Source organism: Poecilia mexicana, unplaced genomic scaffold, assembly GCF_051168715.1.
Source record: "Poecilia mexicana isolate PSO_F unplaced genomic scaffold, ASM5116871v1 scaffold_2, whole genome shotgun sequence".
NCBI classification, from domain to species: domain Eukaryota; kingdom Metazoa; phylum Chordata; class Actinopteri; order Cyprinodontiformes; family Poeciliidae; genus Poecilia; species Poecilia mexicana.
Genome location: NW_028263371.1, coordinates 21,129,588 through 21,148,876, shown reverse-complemented (window position 1 = coordinate 21,148,876; position 19,289 = coordinate 21,129,588). Strand labels below are relative to the sequence as shown.

At 43.8% G+C, this 19,289-nt stretch overlaps 4 protein-coding genes across 4 annotated transcripts; 2 read left to right on the top strand and 2 right to left on the bottom strand.

The window, feature by feature from the left end:
* Positions 1-580: 580 nt before the first annotated feature.
* LOC106906052 (coagulation factor X-like) lies at positions 581-3,405 on the top strand. Its single transcript, XM_014971137.2, has 6 exons — positions 581-758; positions 1,625-1,747; positions 1,921-2,105; positions 2,177-2,294; positions 2,443-2,630; positions 2,710-3,405. The coding sequence occupies exons 1-6, from the start codon at positions 689-691 to the stop codon at positions 3,127-3,129; spliced, it is 1,104 nt and encodes a 367-aa protein (XP_014826623.2). The 5' UTR covers positions 581-688; the 3' UTR covers positions 3,130-3,405.
* Positions 3,406-4,083: 678 nt separating this feature from the next.
* prozb (protein Z, vitamin K-dependent plasma glycoprotein b) lies at positions 4,084-6,649 on the top strand. The gene is made up of 8 exons (XM_014971126.2): positions 4,084-4,370; positions 4,548-4,711; positions 4,785-4,809; positions 4,896-5,063; positions 5,135-5,266; positions 5,342-5,415; positions 5,500-5,632; positions 5,804-6,649. Exons 1-8 carry the CDS (start codon positions 4,289-4,291, stop codon positions 6,532-6,534), a joined length of 1,509 nt encoding a protein of 502 aa, XP_014826612.2. The 5' UTR covers positions 4,084-4,288; the 3' UTR covers positions 6,535-6,649.
* Positions 6,650-6,689: 40 nt separating this feature from the next.
* Positions 6,690-10,172, bottom strand: pcid2 (PCI domain containing 2). Its single transcript, XM_014971151.2, has 15 exons — positions 10,065-10,172; positions 9,304-9,361; positions 9,140-9,229; positions 8,987-9,060; positions 8,659-8,724; positions 8,541-8,582; positions 8,423-8,477; positions 8,226-8,329; positions 8,072-8,147; positions 7,856-7,997; positions 7,687-7,787; positions 7,512-7,585; positions 7,311-7,436; positions 6,963-7,086; positions 6,690-6,883 (listed from the first exon to the last, which is right to left on the bottom strand). Exons 2-15 carry the CDS (start codon positions 9,337-9,339, stop codon positions 6,794-6,796), a joined length of 1,200 nt encoding a protein of 399 aa, XP_014826637.1. The 5' UTR covers positions 9,340-9,361; positions 10,065-10,172; the 3' UTR covers positions 6,690-6,793.
* Positions 10,173-10,923: 751 nt separating this feature from the next.
* On the bottom strand, positions 10,924-18,966 carry LOC106906063 (T-box transcription factor 19). The gene is made up of 8 exons (XM_014971148.2): positions 18,701-18,966; positions 15,975-16,251; positions 13,272-13,406; positions 12,983-13,044; positions 12,536-12,594; positions 11,604-11,768; positions 11,176-11,338; positions 10,924-11,089 (listed from the first exon to the last, which is right to left on the bottom strand). The coding sequence occupies exons 1-8, from the start codon at positions 18,961-18,963 to the stop codon at positions 10,924-10,926; spliced, it is 1,290 nt and encodes a 429-aa protein (XP_014826634.2). The 5' UTR covers positions 18,964-18,966.
* Positions 18,967-19,289: the final 323 nt, after the last annotated feature.

Below are 19,289 nucleotides of genomic sequence, written 5' to 3'. Positions count from 1 at the left end.
TATAATTAAATTTAGATGGATTTCTGTCACATATTTCTATCTTAAGTTAATATAAATCTGAATTTTGTAGACAAATACATTTTATGCATTTTACTGGAAAATTAAAGTTTTTGATGATTTTTTGATGAAGGTCATTAATTTGATATTTATTGTGTTTTCTTTTTTGGCATAAACACTGAAGATTTATAAAGTTAACTTTTGATGCCCAATCTGCTCCCATCAGAACCCGTCCTGCTTTGGGGCTCGGATCAGTGAAAAATCCTGATTTATTGATCTTGAAGTCCCTCTGTGTTTACCTGAAATCAACAACAACCTGAGCGTTGAGGGTTCAGAGGTCGAAGCTGCTGCTTGTTTTGACGGATTTACAGGAACAGAGTCCGTTGAAGGAGCAGAACTTTTTTTTCATACATGTCTTTCCAGAACCAACCTGAGGTCTGTTGACACAACATTTCCAAAGTGACTCAGAGCTCAGCGGTAATAAACACCTAAGTAGAGTAATTATGTCACTGTTTTACTTTAGGAAATGGTAACTGATGTTTCTCTGGATAGTCAGGTCAACAGACTGAGGATGAGTTAAAGTCCAGACATTTATTCACCTCTGTCCACATTAAGTGAGTCCCTGCTGTTCCAGTAGGTGTGTGTTTGCTGAGTGAGAGCAGCTGAGTCAGAGCTGAAGCCGTCAAACATCATGTCTGCGTTTCTGCTCACCATCTGCCTCCTGGGAGGTTCCTTCCTCCAGGTGTTCAGCCAAGATAAAGGTGAGAGATCCACCGTATTCATTAGCCATGATCACTTTGTGATGTTCTGTGTTGGTTAGCCAGCTGCAGTTCACCAGAGCTGGAAAAGCATAAATGTTTCTCTGTGTACTTGAGTTTCTCCACATCCAACATTAGAAACATTCACAGATGGGTTCTGGTTCTGGAGTCCGTTTCACAGGGGAAAACTTGTTTATGTGTCGCAACAGGATACTGATCAATACCTGAAAACATTTTGTCACTGTAGATTACTGGGGTGAATAAAACTTGAATGGTGAACACCGCTAACTAATAGGTTAGCTGCGCTAACCCTAAAATATCAATCATAACCATTAGCCTTGATAATGCTAAAGTGCTAAAGAGCTAACTTCAATTCAGATGATGTTTGCCTTTGGAAGTCTACGACTTTAAGTAACCAATTTAATTTACATGCTGCCCTCAGATATTGTATTTATGTCTACATCTTGTTCTCTTGTATGTTTCTTTTTTGAAATAAATTTAACTGAGAAATTTTTAAGCCGATACCAAAACTTCAACACAGATTTATTCAACTGAAAGGTAAAAAAAAGAAGTAAAATAGAACTTCAGAATTTATCTGGAAAAATTTAGAGGAAAGCTAAGTTAAGTATGCTAATTATTTTCACTATTAGCACATTAGCAAAAGTGTGGCCATCCCTGCAAACAGGTGTTGTGCAGTGGGTATCATTGAGGTTAAATGATGTTATCGTAGATGAAGGAACCAATAACTGGAGTTGACGATGTTGCCGTTAGCAGATAATCCAGATCAAGTCTTCAGTTTTCATCTAAATGTCTTCTAAAAACTTGTCAAGATGCTGGTTTTACTGGGATTTCTGCTCCCTGTCTCCCAGAGCTCTGTGACAATGAGAACGGTGGCTGTGAACATTTCTGCCATGTTGCTGGAGGAAGTGTAGTGTGTGCCTGTGCTGACGGTTACTTCCTGGCACAGGACAACCAATCCTGCAACTCCAACGGTAAGAGAAGCTTTCAGACCACCAGCCTTGATCGCAAACACCAAGGAGAGGAAAACCTTTGGTGTTTTCTCCTAAATTCATGAGTTCCTTCAAATATTGAGTTAGAGCAACACCAGAGTGGTTCTTCTAGTAACTGAACCACCTGATGGTTCCTGTCCTCCAAACTCGGTCAGAGACTTTTAGATGCGGCGCCATCATCACTGATGTCCAGGGACAGAACAGAACCGAGAAGAGAAGCTTCACAGAGGAGCAACATGGCCGCCAGAGGAACAGCAGCAGTCAGATCAGCTCAGACAGGGAAGCACAGACTGGGACCATCAATGGAGAGGACTGTCCACCAGGACAATGTCCCTGGCAGGTAGACACTCAGCAATGGCAGGACAGTTCTGGTCCATGTGTCCACTCCTTCAGGTTGTTCTGTCCCCAAAGGCTCTCCTGATCAACCAGGACAACATTGGATTCTGTGGGGGAACAATTCTGAGTGAATACATCATCCTGACTGCGGCTCAGTGCGTGGCCCAAACCCGGTACCTCACCGTCAAGCTCGGTAGGTTCAACAAGCCAAATGCAGGCTTCCAATCAATTTTTAACGTAAATACAAGAACTGATCTGAATAAAGTGAACAGTTCAAAACATCTTGATTTATTTTGGACTGCATATCTTATATAAGTCCAACATTGGTCATCTGTGTCCAGGTGTCTTCAACACGTCCCACAGTGGTGGAAATGAAGCTTTGCATGTGGCGGACGCCATCGTCACTCACCATGGTTACAGCCCACAGACCTACTTCAATGACGTTGCTCTGGTAAAACTGGCCAAGCCCATCAGGTTCACCAGGTACATCCTGCCAGCCTGCATGCCGGAGCCGGACTTCATGGAGAAGGTAAACCTTTTACTGCGTCAGTGACTAAAGATTATTTAGTATTTCCTGAGACGTTAGGAATCCGGTCTTGTTTGTGCAGGTTCTGATGCGGCAGCCGGATGCGCTGGTCAGCGGTTTTGGATATCTCAGTGAGGGTCAGCCGTCCACCGTCCTACAACGCCTCTCTGTGCCCTATGTGGATTGGCAAACCTGCATGGACTCAACTCCGCTCAGCATCTCCTTACGAATGTTTTGCGCCGGCTACGACTCAATGGGGGAAGATTCCTTTCAGGGCGACAGCGGCGGCCCGCATGTCACACGGTATCGGGGGACCTTTTTCATCACTGGCATCAGGAGCTGGGGCAAAGGTCATGCCCGCAAAGGAAAGTATGGCGTCTACACGCAAGTGTCTAAATTCATCCGCTGGATCAAAGAGGGTGTCAAGAAGCTGACGCCGATAGAGAAACGCGGTTCCAGGACGAAGAGGCACCACGGCGCCGTCAAACGTTTCCGTCTGTAGACAGTCATCATCCAGTAACTCTAGTACCTCTGTAATAGATCATGCTAATGGAGAGGAGTCCCTCAGGTTTGTTATTTTAGGTTCCTGGACTTTCAGTGTTGTTTTGGTTTCCTTATGGAACCGACTAATAAAAGTAAAACCTTGTTAGTTTGTATCAAATACATCTTACAGTAGCTCCCAGAAGGGATAACTCTATGAAGATTAGCAAATGTCTGTTTTTGAGTATTTTGAGTAATCCAGTGACCAAAATAAAGATTTGAATAATAGAAACAAAAAGTAAGAACACTGTCTTCTTTTGTTTGTTTTTTACAAATATGATAAATTTATTTAGCCGTTTTGAAAACTTTCAGTTGAATAAAGTTTGACATTTGTGTCGAAGATTTGGTTATTTACTTTTAGGAATTGTTCAAGTAGGTAGGTGTCGATAATCAGGATCTTATTTTTAAGAAACGCATCAACTAAATAAAACTCAGAAAACAGGATATAAATACAATCTTAAGTGGGATTATAGGTAAATTATTAGGTCAAAATTAAATTGGTGCTCCAAAGTTGTAGTCTTTCAAGGGCAGATATAATTTGACTTGAAGAAGCACATTAGCTTCAGCTAAATACTGTGTTGGTTTAATGCTTTAGTGTTTGTGAATTTAACATTTATAATTAGTGCTTTAGTGTTATGGTCAGCTAAATTTTTTTTAGCACTGCCCACCACTGCATAAAAATGTTATTTAGTAAAATTTAGACTTAATCTTGTGATAAAGTATGATTTATGCTTTTTTTCTGTCCAAGTTTAATTTGGAGTATGTGTTTTTCTATCTTTCAACAGTTTCTGAGCTCTAGCGTCTCTGGATGATATTAAATGATTGATTTCTGGGATGTTTGCCTGGAATAAACAAGCCAGCTCTACCCGGAGCCTCTTTGTGTTATTTAGGGGAACAGAGTCCACCGCCGGAACAGAACCATCCCTGAAAACTGTTTCTGTCCCACTGAACTCTTACAGGAACACAGCAGACATGATTTCCAGGGGTTTTCCACCCCGTTTGGCTGGAATATGAAAGGAAGGGAGAATCGTTGCGTTAGCGTGGATCATCCAGCTGTTGAGTCCAGCTGAGCTGTGGACGTATGTGTGTATTTGTTGTGTGTGAGCAGTGCTGTCAGTGTAATGGCGGTCCACAACATGTCTGCGTCTCTGATCGCCGTCTGTCTTCTGGGATGTTTCCTTCAGGTGTTCAGTCAAGGTGACGGTAAGAAAATGGATCTATTTAACTTTGGGGTGTTACGAGGGGCAATTGTTCAAATAATGATTATAATTATTTTAAATTGCCTAAAGTGATCATTGTTTATGTCTCTTTACATTTTGAACCTAAAGCCATTGGGATCAGTTGATTGATGATTTAGTTGGGGTTTCTCGCTCTTTCCAGGGTTTCGTGTGGCTCCTGGGGCCCACGCCGTGTTCCTGCGATCCAAACGGGCCAACCAGTTCTTCCTGGAGGAGATCCTGCAGGGGAACCTGGAGAGGGAGTGCTACGAGGAGCTGTGTAACTACGAGGAGGCGCGGGAAGTGTTTGAAAATGATGAGCACACGGTGGGTCCAAGGAATGAATGCCGAGTCAGAGACCTTTGACCTTTGATTCTAATCCATCTTTGTTCGTCTACAGAAATCCTTCTGGACCATCTACTACGGTGAGTTCTGATCCAGGACAATATTCATCTAACTTCTTCTTGGACCTCCAGTTTCTAAAGTTCTGAATCTGTTTCGGCGCTCCGAGATGGCGACCAGTGTCTTCCCAACCCTTGCCTCAATGGGGGGAACTGCACGGATAAGGTGGGGGGGTTCTTCTGCGCCTGCAGCCCCCCCAACTATGGACAAACCTGTGAACTGGGCCCAGTTAAAGCTGCAGAGAAGGAGCTGCGGGAGCCTCAGTACAAAGCTCCAGGTGAGGCCGCTGCCAGAGCTGGGGGGCGTCGGTGGGATTCAAACCGTTTCATCCAACAGCGTCTCTCTTAGCGATAGCAGAGTGTCCGACCCAAGGCTCCAACGCATGCCACCAGCTGTGCACGGCGGACTTCCACTCCTACAAATGCTCTTGCATGTCGGGATTCAAACTACAGAGCGACATGCGCAGCTGCCAGCCTGAAGGTAAAAACCCCCAGCAAGGCATCACTTACCAAACCAGCTCAGACTGGGGGAATCACCGTGTCTCTGTGTCCACAGTCCAGTTTCCCTGTGGGAGGGTCCATGACGCCAACACTTCTTCAATCTGTCGCCATGGAAACTGCCCCTGGCAGGTAAGGAGCTCTCAGCCAATCTGTAAAGCCCAGATTCGTCCAGTAGTAAACGCGGCTCTTGGTGGGTTTGATTTGTGTTTGCAGGTGTCCCTGATCAACAGCAGCCGGGTGGAGCTGTGTGGCGGAGTCGTGCTCGGACGATGGTCCATCCTGACCGCCGCACGCTGCCTCAACTCAGGAGACGACCTCCGACCCTCACACTACTCCATCGTCACAGGTAATAGAACCTTGGTTGCTCCAGTCTGGAAACTTTATCCAGGCCTTGTTTTATTCAAACATTTTTTAAACTATGGCAATAAAAAGAGACGGTTCTGTTAAGGTCAGATTATTCACATTAAACTGAAACAGAGATTAAAGATGACTCTACCTCTGGTGTTTCGTCTCCTAGGTAACGGGAAGGTCTTCCAGGTCCAAGCGATCTTCCTCCACGAACGTTTCCGTTCAGATCGCCACGACTTTGACCTCGTCCTGCTGGAGCTGGCCACGCCCATGACCTTTGGCCCCGCCCTCTCCCACCTCTGCCTGCCAACCAAGGACTTCAGTGAAAACATCCTGATGTATTCTGGGAGGACAGGATTGGTCGACAGGAGGGGGCGTGGCCAGAACCAGGAGCTGGTCTACATGACGCTGGATGAATGTCGAGGAGAGCTGAACGTCTCGCAGCCGCTGAGCAACAAAATGTTCTGCATGAGGAGGAGGAACCGCGGCGGGCCGAGGAGAACCGGACCATCAGTGCATCCCGAAACCGGACCACCACGAAGGCTAAATGTGACTCAGAAGGCACCGGCTTTGGACCGGAACTGGACTCAAACTGAAAACCTTCCCACCAGGTCGTCTAGCAAAGCAGAAAACTCCAACCGCAGCTTTAAGGAGCTACACCACGTGTCGCCACCAGGTGGCAGCAGGCTGCGGTGTGGCGGTCTGCTGCCGGGGTCGGCGGTCGTCACAGTGGAGAAAGACACGGCCTTCCTGACGGGGCTGCTGATGTCTCCGACCGCAGACTGCCGCGGTCAGGTGTTCACCAAGGTGTCCCGCTACCTCAACTGGATCCGGCCGAGGCTGCAGGTGGCGGAGGATCACATGACCCCGCAGGTCAGCGAAGACCCGGAGGTCCGCTGAGCACTCAACGGTTCCGATTCACTTCAACATTAAATTATTGGACGCTTCAGTGGTTTAGATGAAAATTACCTCATTAATATTGGAAATGGATGATAAATAAATGCTTTCAAATGTTGGTTTGTTGTCATTTTTTAAGAAAACATCCAGAAAATACATTAATATCTAGAAACCAAAAAAAAAAATTTATTCAACAAGCTTTTTACACAAAGAAATGTATAAAAGATCAGAGTCTCCTCAGAGGGATTGTGGGTAATGTAGTCTAGGAAACAGAAGACAGGGGAGGGAAGGGATTCTGTTTACTGACAACGAGCTTCTGGTGCTGATGGGAGATGTAACCTTTGATGTGACCCTGAAAGGAGACAGAACCAGAGTCAGACCGCTGGGAGTCACCTGGACTCAGGTGTGGCTCCGTGTCTGAGCGTGCTCACCATGTAGATGAGGTTGGCCAGGAGGCACTGCACCTCGTCGATGTCCACGTCCTCCACCTGCATCATCCGCAGGGCCACCAGGAAGGCGTCCAGGGGCAGCTGGTGGGTCTTCAGCAGCAGATACCTGCAGCCAAACACAAACATCCACTGAAACCAGGACGCCTTTCTACATGTCAGACCCAGAAACCCAGGAGCTGCGAACCAGAACCACAACCTGGAAGGACAGAGACGTCCTCACAACTCAGGCTGAGACCTGGGACAGAACAGAGGTCTGGAGACATGTTGTTTATTGGTCAACATGTTGTTGTTGTTTATTGGTCAACCTGGTTGCCATAGCGTCAGACTCACACTTTCTTGAACAGGTTCCTGTAGGTGATGATCTTGAGTTTCTCCAGGATGAGGAAGATCCCGCAGCGGATGAAGAAGGTCTCGTGTTTGGACAGCGCCTCGTTCAGCAGCAGCAGGTTCCCCTCACTGGGAAACACACCGAGGTCAAGCGACTCTGAGTGACATCACTTCCTGCTGCGGTGGCCCCACCTCACTGCTTACCTCACAGCCTTGGTGACGTCAGCGAACTGAATGAGGTCGTACTTCCTGAGCAGCTGGTGAGTCGGCATGTGACCCTGAAACACAACCAGAACCAGAACCGGGTTAGCTCCGGTTATTGGACTCGCAGTGAATCAGAACCGGTTCTGATCCGGGATGAGCCAGTGGAGCTCCTGACCAGCAGCATCTTGACCGGCAGCAGGTAGATGAGGATCATCCTCTTGTTCTTCTGGCTGGAGCGGTGGCAGCGGTCGAAGGCGAACGACAGCAGCTCCTCAGCTGGACACAAACAGGTCAGCGTTTCTCCTGCAGAACCTCCAGAACCTCCAGAACCCGGCCAGACTTACCCGTCTTGAAGTCGCTGTCGAACATGGCCTTGCGGCCCACGTAGTATTTGTAGGTGACCTTCTGGGCTGGGCTGTATTCGTTCTTCAGGTTGGAGCTGTCGATGGCTCGGATCAGAGGTTTGCACAGGTGGAGCTTGTTAATCTGCAGGACAACCAATCAGACGTCAGCCTGACCTGTTCTGACCCAAACCTCCCGGTTTTGACCCAGCTCAGCACCTTGAAGTAGATCTTGAAGAGCTGGTTGCTCAGGAACATCATCCCCCACTTCTTGGAGTCATCGATGCCGGCTCGGCTGTAGCGGGTCAGAACAGAACACGTGAACACGGCAAAACCAGAACCACAGAGCGGGTCCAAATGGAGCAGGACTGACTTGTCGCTGGCGCAGACTCTGAAGCAGCTCATCAGCTGCTCCGCCGCCTTCTCCAGCATCTCACCCGGTTGACCTTTGCCCTTCTTCTGCAGCTGCTGCTCTGCCTGGAGACACAGAGAGAAACCAGCAGAACCAGTGACCCAGTCAGCTGGGAACACTGGGAAACAGTTCAGCAGCAGGTGGGGGAGGGGCCTTACGTTGTTGGCAAATATCCGGAGGTCCAGAGTGACGGCGGACATGACGGGCAGAGCCCTGAAACACAAACACATCAGTGATGCTGCATTCACGGTCGGCATGTTCACGGCAGATACTCACCAGTTCTCCTCCTTGTGGGACTGGAAGGCTCTCAGGAAGGACGTCAGGGGTCAAGGGTCATACAGTCGGCTACTGACCGTTCATCCAAACACACAGATCAGCTCTAAAGAAAGGATATTGAACGACGAGCGTCTGGAACTTGTACGCCTCAACGAAGTCGTGATTGGCCACGGCGTACGTACACCTGGAACACACAGGTAGAAAACCTTCACAGTCAGAGATGAAGGTCATTGCCATAGCAACGTTCTGCAACAGAAGTTCAGCATAAATAAAAACACCTGTACATTTTGTAAAACAGATTTTCAGACAACAGAACTTTTTTTAAATTACAACTTCAATGTTTTTTTGGACTCATGCAGTTTTTAAAAAAAAGATTTTAAAAAACCAATAAAGTAAAGCTTTTACCGCCAGGCATCAGTAATCGATAACCGAGCTGGAAGGCTCACCTGAGATGAGCCGCCACCATCTCATCATACGGCGGCTCCAGAATCTGCTGGCACTTCTCCTCCGGACTGGCCAGCTGAACACACACGCACACACACACAGGTGAGGCTGTATCCTAGCAACCTGACTCTGTGGCTGAGTGGGCGGGGCCTTACCTGCAGGCGGGGGTTGGCTACATGCGGGTGTTTGAAGGACAGCAGCTCGGCGCAGAAGGAGCCCTCATGGTTCTCAATGGCCTGGTTGATCTGCAGGAGAACAGAGCTTGTTTAAAGATCAGGGGAGACAGGACACCAGGGCCAGGTTGGGGGTCAGAGGTCACCTGCTGCAGGTACTGGTTTATTGTGATGTGAGCCATGCTGATTAGGAGCTGTTCCCACCTGGAACACACATGCAAAAATGGTGATTTTGAATCTGGACTTTGACTGTGCCGTAGTCTGTAGTGTAGTTTTCAGATGCATCTCTTGGCCGACACACAAACTAAATGTTTAAACTGCTTCACTAGCATTCAGAATGCTAATGAACTAATACTGGAGTCAGGTATGCTGAAGCAGAGACACACCTAGGAGGTGCAGGAATACAGTTTGTGACCACTCGTCTAACTGGAAGAAGAGCATCCTGCAGCACGATGCTACCTTTGCACTGTTTTTGCTTTTTTATTTTATTCCGCTACACCATTAACTCCCTAAATATGTCTCATTCCTATTGTTTTATTGATTATATAATCCACACGAGCTCTAAAAAAAATCCACATTATTCGGTAATTTATAACGAGCTAATTAACAAAATGCTAACGCAGCGCTGTTTTTCTTGTTTTCTGATTTACACTCCCTTTAAAACAAGAAAAAATAAAGCCGAAACCAGAACCACGTCTAATATTAATAAAAACAGACATTAAAAACATGTTGAAGCTCTTAAGCTTTTCTCTAAAATCAAAACTTTAATAATGTGAATCAGGTTTGGTGATAACGCTCTTTATGAACATTTAGCGTATAAACCGGTTAAACCCGTCTGGTTCCGGACTGTAAATAGAAAGTAAACACTAATGGCGACCCAAACGATAAATAAAAACAAACTGCAGACCTTTAAATGAAGCTTTAAGATGAAAAACAAGCCATGAAACTCCCGTTCATTCAGTCGGAAACACGGACCGTTTCTAATGACGGACAATACTACTGTTTCCGGAAGTAGTACCGTCAAAATTAAAGTTTTCCGTTGTCCATCTTTATCACAAATTATAATAAAGAAATTTGTGAAGAATTAAATTTAAATTTAAAGAAAAACGAAAAATAATATAAAAACAGTTAGATTAAAGAATAAAAACTACAGATGCAGTATATTTTATTAAGTGAAAATCTTACAACATAACTGCAGCAATTACGGCTCTTATTTCCTCTTCGTCTTCATGAAGACAAAATAAAATAACACCAACAAATTCTTCATAAACTGAACAAAAGTCATATCACAGCTTTTCTTTCCTTTGCAGATTAATTTATACATTTAAAGTTTATATTTTTCACACAGAAACAACGGAATAAAAGAAGACGAGCACGATCGGGACACCAGGGGGCGCCAAAGGGTCACTTCATACTTAAAACTCAACATCAGGACTGTATTTTATTAAACAAGGTAAAATTGAATCATGTCATCATAACGAGTCACTTTCATCACAAAGCATTAATTACGTACATGAATAATATTTAGTTGGATGTTGCACAGCAGGTTTCATGTTCCCTACAAGCACCTTATATTTCTGACAAAATGTAAACGATACAGTTTATTTATGTTTATTTGTTTCACATGATTTATTCTGAAATGATGTTGCCTTGGAAACGTAGCTCACAATAATTACATTAAGCTCATTTTTAAAAATGATCAAATGTCATTTCCAACAAAACATCTGGATGATTGTTTCCCATTAGTTGTCCAATTAGCTTCCTTCTCAGAAAGAGTGGGCGGGGCCAGGTGACCATCCGGCTCCGCCCACTCGACCGTGGCCAGCAGGTTGAATGACGTTCTCACTGCCGATTGGTCCATGGAGGGTAGCACATGGAGAGTGGGAGGGGCTTATCTCAGAGCATCCGACGGTCCACAGACACGGATACTGGCTGGAAACACACACACACACACACACACACACCTGCGTTTTACCTGAGCTCAGGTCTGAGAGGTCAGGATGTGGGTGGGGCCTCACCTGGAGCTGTGAGGAGGGGGAGGAGCCTGTGAGGACGGAGCGCCGCTGGTCATCGACAGTGAGGAGGAGGAGGGGGAGAAGGAGGAGGAAGATGAGGGAGGACGAGGAGAAGCAGCGCTCCAACCTTCATGAAGAACCGGAACGCCGTCAGAGATCAGGTTCACTGGAAAACACAGCAGGCGGAAAAACATTTACATCCTGATCCTGGTTCCACTCAGAAACTGATCCTGGTTCAGTCATTCCTCAGCTCTACACCTAACTTCAAATTTGATAAATTATGTTTACCAAAAAAGTCTGTAAAATCTCAGTAAAACTTTCACCACAAATTAACTGATAGTTGTTGAGAAAAATAAGATTTTTAAATATTTCTAAAATCAAAAGTCAAACTAAATATTAAATAAATGGTGAAATGTTTTCATAGGTGTAACCTGAGGAGTGTGAGCGGTGCGGCAGGTAGGCCGCGGGGTAAGGTGTGTGTCTCCCCGGGTAACCGGGGGGCTTGTAACCATGGTGATGGTGATGATGGGATGCCAGCGGCAGGCTGCTGGAGTAGGGGAAGGCTCCGCCCCCTCCTGCTGGGCACAGTGGCCAACCTGAGACCGACATCAGAAACTGATCAATCCGTTCAAGATGGAGATAATCAATAAACTGTAAAGACTAGAGAACGAATGAAACGATCTGAATGAACATCAAGTTTACAGAAGGAGAATATCTAAAGATGAACACGACATTAAGACATTATTGATCTGCAGAATCAAGTTATTAGAAAATTAGATGAGAGAAAAAATGGAAATGCAGAAATATTATATCAGTGGTTTCCCAAAGTGGGTCCTCGAGGGCCGGCATCCTGCATGTTTTATTCTCTCCCTGGTTGTAGCAACAACCTTTTCAGCTTGTCAATATTCCTCTTAGGGCTTCTAACGAGCCATCATTTGATCCAGGTGTGTTAAACCAGGGAGAGAACTAAAACATGCAGGATGCCGGCCCTCGAGGACCCACTTTGGGCACCACTGTATTATATGTTACAATAAAACATATATTTATTATTATTAAAATAATATGATTGTAATATAAAAGTTGTATATAATATACTATAATTACATAAAATATATATTACATTGTTATATTTTATTATATTATATGTTGCATGACAAAAACAGCTTTTAACATTACTATAATAATAGCACATAAAATATAACTATAATATTTTGTAATATAAATGTTACAAATAATAATGTCATTATAGTGATGATATTTCTCTTATTTAGTTAGTAAACTTGATGTTTTTGTCCTCAGTCATGTGTTGTATTGGACATTATCTCATCGATTTATTTCTGATCAATAATCAGTGACGACTCACAGGGCTGGATCCCGACCCGGCTCTCCGCAGCGTCCTGGAGAACCCGTCCTGCTGGGTTCCTGAGGAGGATGAATCAGGCGTCAGTTATCGGTGTCACTTGTCGCCGTGGCGATGATGAAGATGACGATGAGGCTCTAATCACCTGGGCTCTGATAACCAGGTGAGAAACACTGAGCCGTTTAGCAGCCGCCTGGCATTTACTAGAGACCCAACCGCCATAGAAATTATAAACATTATAAACTTCTCTTTTATTCTTAGATTTCTCATCCAGCAAGGTTTAATTATATTTAAAAAAAATAATTTCTGGAATATTTTCACAGAAAAACTTCAGATTGTGATCATTTTAATTTCATTTGTAGAGAAACATTCTTACATTTTTTTTTATATTTTCATGAAATAGAAATACTCTGCCGTGTAAATAGGAAGCCGTTCCCTGCTGAGCCTCACCTCTCCTTGGCGTCCAGGAAAGCTTTAGCAAACGGATTGTATTTGATCTTCAGAGCCGTGATCTGAGCAGAGGGAGCAGAAATCACATCAGTACTTACATAAACATCAGTTTAAACTGCAGAAATGGTAAAACCACTACATTAAACAATAGTTTAAACATCAGAAATTACAGTATTGTGGTATTAAAATCAGTTTAACCAGTAAAAATGACATTATTTCTACATTAAAGCTCAGAAATGAGGAGCAGTGATAATGATCAGGGCCAGTGAGGACCAGCATGGCGGCGTACCTCCTCGTTCTGGTAGGCGGTGACGGCGATGAACTGCGTCTCCCTGAAGGAGACGTTGGACACCAGGCGGTGGCGGGAACCAACGCAGACGATGTGCAGCTGCGGCTCGTACTTATGGAGGGAGTTCAGCATGATCTGGAACAAACACACAGGTTCACCTGAAGACAGTCACCTGGTGGACGCCCTGCCCTCTGGTGGCCATTGGAGGCACGACAGCGCCTTGATAAGGCGCATGGTTTGGACCCAACCAGTCTCTGGTCTGGTCTGGAAGTTGTGCTCAGTGTCTGAAGTTTTTGTTTCCACATGTATAGTAAACTGAGTCAAACCAACCAAAGCCTTTGAGCAACCTGTTCCCTTCCTCACCTGTGGGGGCGCTGCACCAAGAGCTACTGACGTTAACGACACAAAAACCTCTGAAGACTCTGAGCGAGTGCAACTTTATTCTTTACAAAATCTAAACAAAAATGGATTTTTGAGGATTTCTGCTTTGCCTTTGGTAAACACCATGCTAAGCTAATGCATTTGTTCTGTTTGTATTTACCCAGAATGCCTTGCACTGAAATTCACTTCCTGATTTTGGAGCAAACTCTTGTCCGCTTGGCATTGGAACCGAACCAGAGTTCACTTCAACCAAACTGAGACTGAGGTTTGTAGGTGGACCAGAGTTCGAATTCACACCTCCATAAACGAACCGGACTAGGAAAACAAACTGGAGTTGGACTAAAGTGGACTGAACAGGACTGGTGGAAATGTACGCTGTTATACCTACAGTCTGTCATAAAGATGATGTTTCTTCTTGTTTCTTCAAACAAATTTATGAAAATCCTAAAGAAATCAGAATTTGACAGGTAGGAAGTCTCTACTGAAGGTCTGTGTTGTTCTCGGACTCGGATCCAGAAACCCAGCGGACCTCCTGATCGGTACCACTGCACACAGGAAGGTCAACAGATCCAGATTTGGACCGGTTCTGGTACCACTTCCTGCCAGTCTGTGTCCAGCTGCAGCTGTGTGACAGTATTATGGTTCTCTGTCAACATGACAGAAGTTCCTGAACTCGTCTGACAGGCGGGCAGAACTTTGTACTTGTGGGTCCATTAGAAGCAGGAAGCCGGAGTTTAGAGTCAGGCTGCGTTCAGCAGAGTTCGTGGACGGGAGCCATCTTTGTGTTTTGGCCCCGGCTCTCTTTTATCCATCTGTTTTCTCTCGTATTCAACTCCCCATCACCCCCCTGACTAACGAGGCCCAATTAACCAATCCGAGTCGTCCGGGCCAGCGCACAAAAACAAACTGTTTTCTATTCAGATTGAGAGGCTGGCTTCAGATGTGACCCCGGCGCTGAGTGTGTGTGGGCTCCGTTTGAATATAGTTTACCTCGTCCATCTGAAGCATGATGGCTAAATTAATTTCCCAGTAAAAAACATAATTACCATAATGTACAAATAAGCTGAGCAATTATTTCATTATGGCCGAGCTCTCTGCTCCAGCGCTGCATTACGGCCCGGTGTGTGCGTGTCATGTTTGGACTGGATAATGGGGTAAATATAAACAACATTACTGCCAATTTTGTCCTGCAGAGACTCGGTGTGTGCGTGGAGGCCGCGGCGAGCGCTCAACAGCTCTCCACAGGAAGTGCATTAAACTGCTGCCGGCCAATTAAGAGCTGTTTATCCCGTTCCCGTGGTTACGAGGGGGTGAACAGGTGAAGTGAAAGAGGAGAGGGACTGAAGTGGCTCATTAGAGGCGGTGGTCTCTCGCCCACTCCAGGATAATACAGCGAGAGCAGAGAGAAGCTAATGGACAGAAGAAGAGAGGCGAAGAACAAAGAAGAGGAGAAGAAGAGGAGGAGATGAAGAGGAGAGAAGGAAAAAAGTCAGAGAGGAAGAAAAGTCAACGAAGATCCACCGAAACAACGAGGAGAAACAAAAACAGCAGAAACAAGTAAAAAAATAACTGAATTAATAACACAAAATAAAATCAATACAGGAAATAAAAACATACAAATGATAAAAATAAAACTTAAAAATCTATTAACCAAAATGATATGATCCAAAATGATAAATAAAACTTGAACGAGACAAATTATGGCTAAAGAAGATTTAAGTAGGTGAGAAAATACGAAAAGAGCAAAAATATGTTTTTTAAAATAAGAGAAAAATTTGATAGAAAAAAAATTATGCAAAAATAAAGTAATAAATCTGCAAGGAATAAGGAACAGATTAAAAATTAAATAGTATGAAAAAATAAAAAAATATACATATATATTGTTATTAAGCTTTTTTTAAACAAATAAAATCAACATTTCTTTCACTAGAGCGACTCAGTCAGGAATGGCAGCAGGACATGATGACTCAAAAGATAAGAGAAAAAAAAAAAAAAAAAAAAAATATATATATATATATATATATATATATATATATATATATATATATATATATATATATATATATATATATATATATATAAATAAATGTCTATATAAAATCATGAAGAAGTACGGATGTTTTCTAGAATCTGGTGATTCAATTAAATTTTCTTTTTACCAGGCAGTAAAAAGAATAAATAACAGGTTAAAGTAATAAGATAAAATTAAGGCAGGAAATAAAAATAATTAAAAGATTAATAGAAAACAAATGAAAAAAAATATATTAAGATCAAATCAGAAAAAATAAAGAACAGATGAGACTAAAACCTGGACCTGCTCACCTGTCCTCCTCCGTTGACCTTGTTGGTCAGTTTGACCCGGTTGAAGGTCACCGGCGCCTTCATCCAATGGGCCCCGAAGTTGGGTGAGTCGGGGTGGATGTAGATGCCCCCCTGACCTCTGACCTCGGCCCGGCTCTCGGCCCGGCCCGCCGCCACCCACTCCCCGTTCACGAACTTCCACCTGCAGCTGTCGGCCGGAACGAAGTCCAGCAGGAAGGTGTACATGGAGCTGGGGTCCAGACCCGACACGCTGACCTTCAGGACTGGGAACATCCGACTGCACACACACACACACACACACAGAGAGAGAGACACACACACACACACACACACACACACACACACACACACACACACACACACACACACACACACACACAGAGCAGGGATTAGAGCTGGGAGAGACCGGATCCATGAAGTTCTGGAAGGAATACAGAACTAGACCGAGTTATGAAAGCTAATTAAAGCTAAAGAAACAATAAAAACTGAAACGTTTTCATAAACTGAAATAAAAATAGACAGTAATTAATGGGGAAAAACTATAACCAGTTTATAAAACCAAAACATTCTGAAATTATAGATAAAAACCAGTTGTTTTTGTGTTTATGAATTTATTTATTAACCTTTTGAATTGATGTGAAATAGATTATTTTCTCACACAAACAGTTTACATTGACTGTCGGTAAATTACGCGATCCGTAATCCTCCTGGCAAAGCTTTCGCTAAAGAATGTCGATGACAAAGTTTTGAGAAAACACCAGAAGTAGTTTGTTGTTCAACAATAATTAAATACACTTTTGAAAATTGTTCATTATTTATCAACTATTTATCGATGTAAATATGATCATAATACTTTGACCTAGAAATTAACCTAAGTTTGAAAAACAACTCAATATTTAACTAAAACTAATAAAAACTCTCTGATTTAGGAAAACAAAAAGTTGCAGCTAATTAAAACTGAACTACAATGAGAATCCAGAACCAGATGTGGAGTCCAAATGTTCTCCAGCACCAGAACAGAACCAGGATGGATGGATGATTATGGATAGATAATAAATAGGCCTGTTACAATAATCAATAAATAAATTAAAACAATAATTTTTATTTTTCTACCAAAAACTGGATGACAAAATCTTCACTTTGGTGTTTTGGTCGCAACTAAACTTTTTCTGTTTTATTTGTTGTTTTGTTTATTTACTTTGAAAATTTAAAATGTTTTCCAGTTCCAGTGTTTATTAGAATTTAAAGATTATTGATCTTTGAGGATGAGTTCTTCATGAAAATGATCTCAAAACAACAATATTATCGTTTATCACAACAACTTCTGGGACTATTTATCATTTATTATGACCAGTGATAAACTAAATCAACTTTCTGCTCTCCGTCTGACTAGAACCACCTGATGTAAAAACTTTGATCTGCTGCAGCTGAGTAATAATCAGGATAAAATAAATAATCGCGGCTCTCCAGCAGTGAGAGCGGCTGAAGTGGCGTCCTGCAGGTGTAAATGGAGTGTTGCCCCCCGCAGGGCGCGCCCGGTCAGCACGCCTCTGCACTAAATAAATAAATAACTCAACAGACTAAATAAATCGCACTGAGGCGACGGAGGCAGCTGCTATCGAGACTAATGAATAACCCCAGTTAACAGCACAGACTGGAGGCTTCAGCAGCAGAAAACCCAAAATAATTCAACAATATGAAACATTTATGATCGGATTATGTTTTAAAGACACAGTAAAATCTGTTTTCATTTGTTTTCATCAAGTCTGCAATTCAAGAAGGATTTTATTTAAGAAACCTTCTGACAGAAGCTGTTTCATCTGGTCAGGCACAGCCTGATTAAGGTCAAAGGTCAACTAATTTATATGCTGTCAAAGACAACCAGCTCAGTTAAACTGGTCTGAATGTAAAAACTGGAACGGATGGTACGTGTCAGAGGTCAACTGTAGGGTCAACACACGTCAGAGGAAACAATAACTGATCAATCTATTTACGTTCTGCATGTTGTACCTCAAAAGTATGAAAATAATAAAAAATAAAATAAAAATCTGAAATACCTTCACAACCTACAAAATGTCTTCTGAAACATCGGTACATCCTGTAGACATCAGAAAGTCTGAAAGTCTCCTCAGTCCCCCTGTAATAACCTCCAGTCCTCAGCAGCGACTTCCTGACGTAAACACCCAGGAAACCAAACGGTCTCACAGGAAATGCCCAAAAAGTTTGGAAAGTCTGCCAAAAATCGCCCTCTTTGCCATTTGCTAGTCACTAAGTGTGCCTGACATGGCCCAGAGTTAACAAAGGGTTAAACACCTGAGAAGAGGGAAAAGTTTGTCGAAATAACTTTGAGTAGAGAAGTTAAGACTCCAACAGACGAGCCTCTCCTGCCAGAGCCTGCTGCCGTCACCGTCTGTTCTTGGTGACAATCATTTCCAACATGTCTCAGCGTTACTCAGGAATAAAAAGAGATCAGAAGAGACAGAACCTGTTTGAGACCTGAGAGCCTTCCAGGTAACTTTGGGAAGGTGTTCGCCACTCCTGCAGCAGTACTACCAAGGAATCCTACCAGGACTCCCAAACACACAAGCAGTGAGACTCTAGATCCATCTATTGTGAATGAACATCTGATAAGATCTTATGGTCACCTTCTTCCTGAAGACCTTTGACCTAAACGGTTTTGCTGAACACAGGAAGTCAGGACTCCTCTACCAGAGTCCTAGAGTTACCGTCCGTTCTTGGTGACGATCATCTCGTTGGTGATGAGCTGGAACTTCCTCCACAGCTCGGCGTCCTCCAGCGTCACCTTCAGCTCCCTCTCCGTCGGGTCGCCTTTCTCCCGTCCGGCCTGCAGCTCGCTCTCCACGGCGCTCAGCAGCCGGGACATGCAGCGCTCGGCGGACGCGATGGCGCACGCCGACCCCACAGAGCCACGGCCTACTGAAGACACCGAACCGGACTCTCCATCCTCCTGTAAGCCCTCCACCTTCATCTGCAGAGCCAAACACTGAGTTACCAAATTATAACTTCATAAAACAGGTCTGAAAATAAAGATATTCAGGTACTGAGAACCTTCTACACATTTTAATTTGCTGTTGGTTCTATTTATAAACTCAGGAAACTTCAGTCATTATTTTTCTACTGATGTCTAATCACAGGCTGATGGCTGCAGGTTATTGAAGCTCCTAACCGATCAGAAATTACTGAGACGTCTGTAAAATAAAAGCCACAGAAGCCGAATACCCTGGAGGATAATAGCAGCACTGTAATTGCTCAGCATGTCTGCATACGTCCAGCAGCCAAACAAAATGGTCTGTG